Source organism: Eschscholzia californica, unplaced genomic scaffold (genome assembly GCF_041429995.1).
Source record: "Eschscholzia californica isolate CP2 unplaced genomic scaffold, dmEscCali1.0.p SCAF_6, whole genome shotgun sequence".
NCBI lineage: Eukaryota > Viridiplantae > Streptophyta > Magnoliopsida > Ranunculales > Papaveraceae > Eschscholzia > Eschscholzia californica.
In genome coordinates this window covers 33,600,519-33,608,159 of record NW_028238483.1, presented here as the reverse complement: position 1 = coordinate 33,608,159, position 7,641 = coordinate 33,600,519, and the positions used below count along the sequence as shown (strand labels likewise).

The window sequence follows — 7,641 nt, the reverse complement described above, 5'->3', positions numbered from 1 at the left end:
GTTGAAGATTAGTTACTTATTTTATCATGTAGTATTTTTATTTTATTTTTCTATTGTAAAGATAATTGGAAATGATTGATAGGTTAAGTGGGTGCCAACCTAGTTGGGATGTGCTTAATCTATTGTGATCCAATTATCTACCTTTTGTCTTGTAATTTTTTTTTTATCTCATTTCACTTTAATTAAATAAAAAATAACTTTATTTCTCAATTTGAATGTCTTTTATTTATATTTCCAATTAATTTCATAATTTGGTTATCTTCCAAAGAATAAAGAAATTAAAAAATTTGAATTCAATTAAAAGCACTTAAAGACAAACTGGTCTAGATTTCACCAATTAATTTGAAATTTAAATTGAAAACACTTAAAGACAAACTAGTTTGCACTTAAAGACAATTTGTTTTTTTTTTTTAACTTTTGTAAATTTTATTTTTCCTGACCCGCGGGCCGGCCTGGCCCGGACCTGTCAAACACGGGTCCAGTACCAGGGCCGGGCTGGGCCTTGTATGCCCAGGCCGGGTTGAGGCCCGGCCCGGTCCGGCCTTTATAGCACCACTATACACACGTAATAACTGATAAGTTAGATAATTTTTTTTGTCTCATTATGATATATGGTAAAAATTCAAACTTTCTGGTTAAGACAACAATGATTGTCATACATGATTTAATTTCAAGACATCAATTGGGAACTTGTCATTAATTTCACATCAAAATAAAGAGATTGGTTTTCTTGGTAGGATATACTTATATCTAAAAATATAAAAGAAGAATCAACTACTTTTTGTGACTTATCAAAGGCTGTAAGTATTGCTTTATGATCTGTTAATTTGTTATGTACCGAATAATTTTCCTCATTAAACTAAAAAGTGTATTTTTATGACATAGACATATTGAAATACGTACGTATTAGAGAGAGGTGGGACCATGAGTGTCCCAAAAAGTAGAAAAATAACGTTAGGAAGACAGAAGTGGAGGAGGAACAAGGAAATCCCATTTTCGCCTCCAATCCCATATCTCATCATCTTCTCTCTCTCCTCCCCAATTCACAGAGAGACAGGCACAGAGAAGAAGAAACTCGGACAGGTAGACATAGATATAGAGAGAGAAAGAGAGGAAAAAGGGTAAAGGAAGAAAGAGAGAGAGAGAGAGAGAGAGAGGGAGAAGCAGAAATTTCTTCTCTTTCTCTCTCTTTGTTTGCCATCATCTATGGTTTCTCTGAGAAAGAGAGAAAGGAAGAAAAGGTAACGGGAGACTCTGACGTTCTCCCCTTAAAATTGAGTCATGGGTTGTTGTCAATCCTCTTGTCTCACCGACTCTCAACCACCAGAGAAGCCCCAAAACCATCAACAGCAGAACCCTCCTTTTAATCAACCTCCCTTCTCCGGTGGTGGTGGTGGTCGTGATTCCTCTTCCGCCTCAGCCACCTTTGATGGTAATGGCACCCCTCCTTTCTCCGAGTTCTCTCTCTCCGAACTTAAAGCTGCCACCAATAATTTCTGTTCTGATTTCATCGTCTCCGAGAGCGGTGATAAAGCCCCTAATTTAATTTTCAAGGGCCGTCTCCAAAACCGCCGATGGATCGCCGTCAAAAAATTCACCAAAATGGCCTGGCCTGATCCCAAACAGTTCGCAGTAAGTTTTCCTATCTCTCTCTCTCTAAAGAATTCAGCTTTCCTTGATTTTATTACTTTTTTTCCTTGCCTTTAGATTTTATTATGTTCTGAATTGAGTTTGTACTTATGGGTTATTTCAGGAGGAGGCTGGAGAAGTGGGGAAATTGAGGAATCCCAAGCTTGCCAATTTGATTGGGTATTGCTGCGATGGGGATGAGAGACTCCTTGTTGCAGAGTACATGCCCAACGACACCCTAGCTAAACATCTCTTCCACTGTATCATCTCTTTCTTTCCAATTATTTTCTTCAATTTTATACCAAGTTTCTCATACATAAACTACTAGTACCACCTAGGTGATTATTGAATTTAGTAGCTAAGAAATTGCTTGTCAATGTTCTCATTCATTTCGTTAACGTTTGCTGAATTAATGTTGATATGCTGTTTAAGCTCTATAGTGATGCTAAGTTATGCTTTGATTACGAAGTATTATAGGACACACATACACGTATGTCCCTTGGCAGATGTTTATGACACGGTCCTAACGAGTAGTCGATGCACCTCAGTTTTGAGGCGGTTAATGCCTGAGGGTTTAGCTGTGATTTGTAGTTTTTGGGGAAACTCTTTCGTCACTCAGTAGGTTATTGGGCACTCTTGTTGATCGATTTAGTTCGCATTGGAGAGAAAATCTAAAGTAACAAGACTTAGAAGTAGAAATAAGTGGCTTTTCTGTTAAGTTTGTGGTCATCCGACTCGAAACCAATTACGAATGAATGGAGAGGACCTAGACATTAAATCTTGGTTACTAGACCACCCTTCTCTCATGTGAGACTATTCTCACACGCCCCTTCACATGTGGCGTTCTTTGAGCCTAGCACGTGTTTTTTCTTTTTGGGTGGCGTGGAGCACGGGTGGCTTCTAAACCTGTCATGTTTGGGCTTAGCTCTAATACCTTGTTAAGTTTGTCGTCATCCAACTCAAAACCAATTGACAATGAGTGGAGAGGACTTAGACATTATATTCTTGGGTACAAGATGGCCCTTCTCTCTTGTCAAACTACTCTCACACTTTTAGACCATGGACTGTGACCAACTGAGCTACTTCCATCTTTTTGTTCGAACCATAATGTTAATCACTTAACATGACGTGCTGAAAAGAATTGATACTTTTGTATAATAATACTAGGTATAACCCGTGTTGCAAGATACTTACCATTCCATCTTGCACATAACGCTAATGAGCATTTACCGATGTAAACAAGGTTTATGCTTGTGAGTATAATCTCCATTGAGGGCATTACAGGAACGTGCACCTGCCTCGACCGATCACATGACGCTCTACGAAAATAAGCTATTGAAATAAACAAAGTCACTTTTCTCTATCTCCTGCTCTCCCCCCTTTGTCTGAGTAAGAGACGGGAGAAAGAGAAAGTTAACATAGGGAAGGGAGACAGAGAGAGGGTGTGAAAATATCAAGCTTGCAACTTGAATAATGGAGAAAGAATAGAGATCAAAAATGTGATTTTCTAGATCTCTTTAATGAGTATTTATAATAATTTACGTTAGGGTTTATATTAGAAATACATGAGAAAATAGAAAGAGTTTACAATAAAGAAATACTATAGTCAAGGAAAGAGTTATAGTCTGGATCTTTCTCCTCTTCTTGCTTTGGTTGGTTAGGAGGGTGGGCGTAGCATGGGATACTCTCACGGTACGTTAATAGAGAGGAAGGGTGAGAGGAAAATGAGAGAGAAAAGAGCTAGACAGAGAGAGAGGGAGGAAGAAGAGAGAAATGTTCACTCGCTATCAAATAGTGGGCCGACTCTTCCCTGTCTGCAAGTCATTTTCAAATGAGTTTTGAAGAAGGAAAGTTTAGAGAGGGATGTTGTTTTAAAAGAAAGGGAAAAAATGAAAGAAAATCAGAGTTTAAAGTTAACTGACATAATATTCAGTTAGGGGGCCGTTGTGGGAGTTGATCATCTTCAGTCTTCGGATGACCATTTTGGTGAATTGGTCATTTTTGGGGGGCCAAAATGAATTGCCAAAGTTAACTGAGATTTGAAAACATAATTTTGTCTTAGATCCCTTCATATGGCGTCTCATTTCTCCGTTGTCCTAAATTTTGTCTAATTTCTCAGCCATCCCTCATTTATCCATCTTTCCTTTTAATCTAGAATGTTGAAAATAAGTCGAGGAAAAGTACCTTAGTTGGCTATAGGTAAATCTGGACCTTCTAATGTCTAGCTTAAAACAATCTGAAACGCCAGTCAGAAAAGATAAAAGAAACCCTCTCATTTGTTATCTAGATTTATGTTATATATACTAGTCCGCTCTTTGTGAACTAATTGTTTGCAGTATACCATGTCAAGTATTCCAGTTCAGGACCCAATGTGCGTTCCAATATATATTGTTGGACAAAAGAAACGCAATTGGTTCACAAAGTACCTAATCTTTCCCAAGTTTTGTTTATTTGAAATAGATTGAGTCATTTGTTTAGTGATCATGGTTGATGCTTTTGCTTTAATTATAACCGAGATTACGTATCTGTTTAATGATCATTTGGGTGATTTTCAGTTTGTAATAGGAGAGGCTACCCATCCATGAACTAATTGTAGTGTTGACTTTCTTCACTCTTAACAGGGGAAAGTCAATCTATTGAGTGGGCCATGCGTCTACGAGTTGCTCTATGTATTGCTGAAGCATTAGATTATTGTAATTCTAAAGGGCTAACTCTGTATCATGACCTGAATGGTTACAGGGTGCTATTTGACGAGGTAATCTAATTTGTATATTTATTATCAGTTTACAAATTTTCACTTGTATTTCAACATCCCATGTTTCGTCATATAGTTACGACCTAGAACTGTGAATTAGGTTGTCACTTCAGCAGTTACCCATGAAAATAAATAAAACTGTCTAGCAGCATCAGATGATTTTATAATGATTTTACATGTTCCTGCAGAATGGTGATCCACGCCTATCCTGCTTTGGGCTAATGAAAAATAGTAGAGATGGAAAGAGCTATAGCACAAATCTTGCATACACGCCTCCAGAGTATCTAAGAAATGGTATTATCTCTCACTTGGCTTTTGTTTATGGCCATAACTTTTTGTCAATATGTACTAATTATGGTCTTGTATCAACAGATATATTTCGTAAGGTTTGATTAATCTTTATGAATTTATTATTTACATCTTTCTTCTAGGGAGGGTCACCTCTGAAAGTGTTATCTTCAGCTTTGGCACTATCCTCTTGGACCTTCTGAGTGGAAAGCACATCCCTCCAAATCATGTAAGTTTTTCATGTATTCGGGATGCTTCTTCCTCCCTCTCATTGTATAGAATAAACTTGTGATATTCACTTATGCTCTAGTTTGGGAACAATTTAGGCCGGATGGAGCTTCACTCCCCTTAGATGTTCTTCGTACAGTTCTTTTATATATGTTATTTCTTTCTTAGAAAACTGGTTCTTTTCCGTCTTCTCTTATTATGTTTTTCTTCTGTGTGCATATACTGATATACAGGCTCTTGATATGATTCGGGGCAAAAACATCCTTGTCTTGATTGATTCACATTTAGATGGAAAATTTCCTACTGAAGATGCAACAGTCGTTGTTGACCTTGCTTCTCAATGTCTGCAAAATGAACCTAGGGAAAGGCCAAATCTTAAGAAGCTTATTGATACACTTGCTCCTCTGCAAGCAAAAGCTGATGTAAGTTTCTTATTGTTGTCGTCGCATGTTTCGCTTGCTAAACACATTTTGAAAACCAAAATTGGCTATCTTTATCCTCTTTTTCTATGAATCCAGTGGCTCATACCAAGGTTTTCGCTTGTTCCTCAATGTATATTTGAAGTTCTGAGTTATTATTTTTCTTTTTGAGATTCAACTTTTTTTGAAGAACTTTATTTACTGTCACTTTCAAGCTAAAACACAACTCATATTGCAATTTTTCTGACTGCGGGTCCTATCTAGACGATCAAATTGACTTGAGATAAAAGATACAATTTGAAGTCCACTGCTCTTCATAGATATGAGTGTCTATATCTTGGTTAGCACTGGTTTTAGTACATCAATTCTTTTAGGCAAGATATCTCCTTCTCTAGAAACGGGTCAACATATCTGTCCAGGGACTTTTCAGTCGAGATGGTTTAGAGTCGATTATTTTCTCTTCAAAACTGGCATGAAATCATTGTGTAATCAACAAAATTCTTGACGTGCAGGTTCCTTCTTATGTAATGCTGGGTATACCCAAGCACGAGGAGGCACCTTCTACTCCTCAGCACCCGCGCTCGGCAATGGGTGAGGCTTGTCAGCGGGTAGACCTAACTGCCATCCATCAGATTTTGGTCACGACTCATTACAGAGATGATGAAGGAACCAACGAGGTAACAACTGCTAAGTATGAGTACTGATGTCGAATCATCTTCCCCTTTTCTAGTCTAACTTCAAATTCAACTTGAATTTCATTAGTTATCTTTCCAAGAGTGGACACAACAAATGAGAGATATGCTCGAAGCAAGAAAGCGTGGTGACTTTGCATTCCGTGACAAGGACTTCAAAGCTGCCATTGACTGTTACTCTCAGGTATAATTTTGGTGGAGCAGTTCTTTGATGCCTAAAAATCAAAATTGGGTTCCAAATATTGTAAACGTGTTTCTAATAGTTGTTTTTTTTATGTTGACATGGTATGTGAAGTTCATAGACGTAGGTACTATGATATCTCCGACGGTATATGCAAGGCGAAGCCTATGCTATTTACTGTGTGATCAGCCAGATGCTGCTCTGAGAGATGCAATGCAAGCTCAATGTGTATACCCAGACTGGGCCACTGCTTTCTATATGCAGGCAGTTGCTCTGTCTAAGCTGGAAATGCACAAAGACTCTGCTGATATGTTAAACGAAGCAGCTGGTTTAGAAGAAAAGCAGCGAAGAGGTGGGAGGTAGAATTCACGAAAACCCATCACTATCTCTCGACATCATCGTTATCACTGTATGTTGTAAACTTGTATACACCAGGTTTATGTAATCAGAGAAAAAGAATGTGTATTAATATATATATTTATAGAGAGAGAAATACTTGTTTAACATGAATATGTGTATCATTTTCTTCTTGCAAAGTTTGTATTAAGTTAAGAGTAGAGAATATATCTATATACATATATCTGGTTCAACATTTGTATACACCCATCTAGTTACTAGTTGGAGAAATGTATCTAGTCCCTAGTGGAAAAGAGTCTTGTAGAAGAGTCGCCAAAAGGGCAGGTGTTTAACCGTGGCGTGACTGAGAATTTAGAGGCGTGATGTAAAATCTTGTTTGACTTCTTCTCCGATAAAATAAAATTGTGAAGTATAACATTGTTTTTTACACCAAATTCAATTAGCAAAAGTCCGAAATGATTCAGGCTATATATTTTTTTTTTTATCATAGATATATCAATACAACCATCTTCGCTGTGTATTTTTCCTCCAAGTACTAAAGATAAACCGCGCACGCTGAACTTCATTATTTTTATGAAAAGAATTAAAAAATACTCACTCACAAATAAATATTTTAGGAAAACAAATAATAGAGACAACAAGTACTGAACTTCAAATGGCAAGGAACTAAGGAGGCATCTTTTCCACACAAGAAAAGAATCATATAGTTCCCTTATAAGTCAACTCATTTAGGTTTACTAATATTTCTTACAAATGGAAAGCAGTGGTTAAATAGAGAAGCAATAAAATGAGAACATAAGAAGTAGAAGACTTCTAAAGTCTCTTTTCAAACCAAACCTCACCTAATCCCCTAAACTGTTGCTCTTAATGCTAAAGTCAACGTCGATTGACTTTCGAAGCCAAAGTTTACTCAGACAGCGTAAATGAGTTAGGTAGTGTTTTTTTTTTTTTTTAATCAAATCTGATTCGAGGTCTGAATTGACTCAAGTCAGATATACGAATATCAGATTTATCTTGTATCTATTTTGGAGCTATAGATGATTGAGATGTAAAAAAGTCAGATTTAGATAATAAAAAAAATATTATATCACT

The 7,641-nt window shown here is 37.0% G+C and overlaps 1 protein-coding gene across 1 annotated transcript; it reads left to right on the top strand.

Annotated features, from left to right (window-relative positions):
- The first annotated feature begins 889 nt into the window (after positions 1-889).
- LOC147533848 (serine/threonine-protein kinase BSK1-like) lies at positions 890-6,744 on the top strand. The gene is made up of 9 exons (XM_086646534.1): positions 890-1,632; positions 1,754-1,889; positions 4,251-4,384; positions 4,573-4,678; positions 4,816-4,901; positions 5,134-5,322; positions 5,832-5,996; positions 6,082-6,195; positions 6,307-6,744. Exons 1-9 carry the CDS (start codon positions 1,282-1,284, stop codon positions 6,553-6,555), a joined length of 1,530 nt encoding a protein of 509 aa, XP_086502660.1. The 5' UTR covers positions 890-1,281; the 3' UTR covers positions 6,556-6,744.
- The last annotated feature ends 897 nt before the right edge of the window (positions 6,745-7,641 follow it).

Bases quoted from the DNA above. Each gene is read 5' to 3' on its own strand.
- LOC147533848 (XM_086646534.1), top strand. From the start codon at position 1,282: ATGGGTTGTTGTCAATCCTCTTGTCTCACCGACTCTCAACCACCAGAG. The intron at 4,679-4,815 runs GTATTATCTCTC...TCTTTCTTCTAG, and splicing joins TCCAGAGTATCTAAGAAATG to GGAGGGTCACCTCTGAAAGT. The intron at 5,997-6,081 runs GTAACAACTGCT...GAATTTCATTAG, and splicing joins ATGATGAAGGAACCAACGAG to TTATCTTTCCAAGAGTGGAC.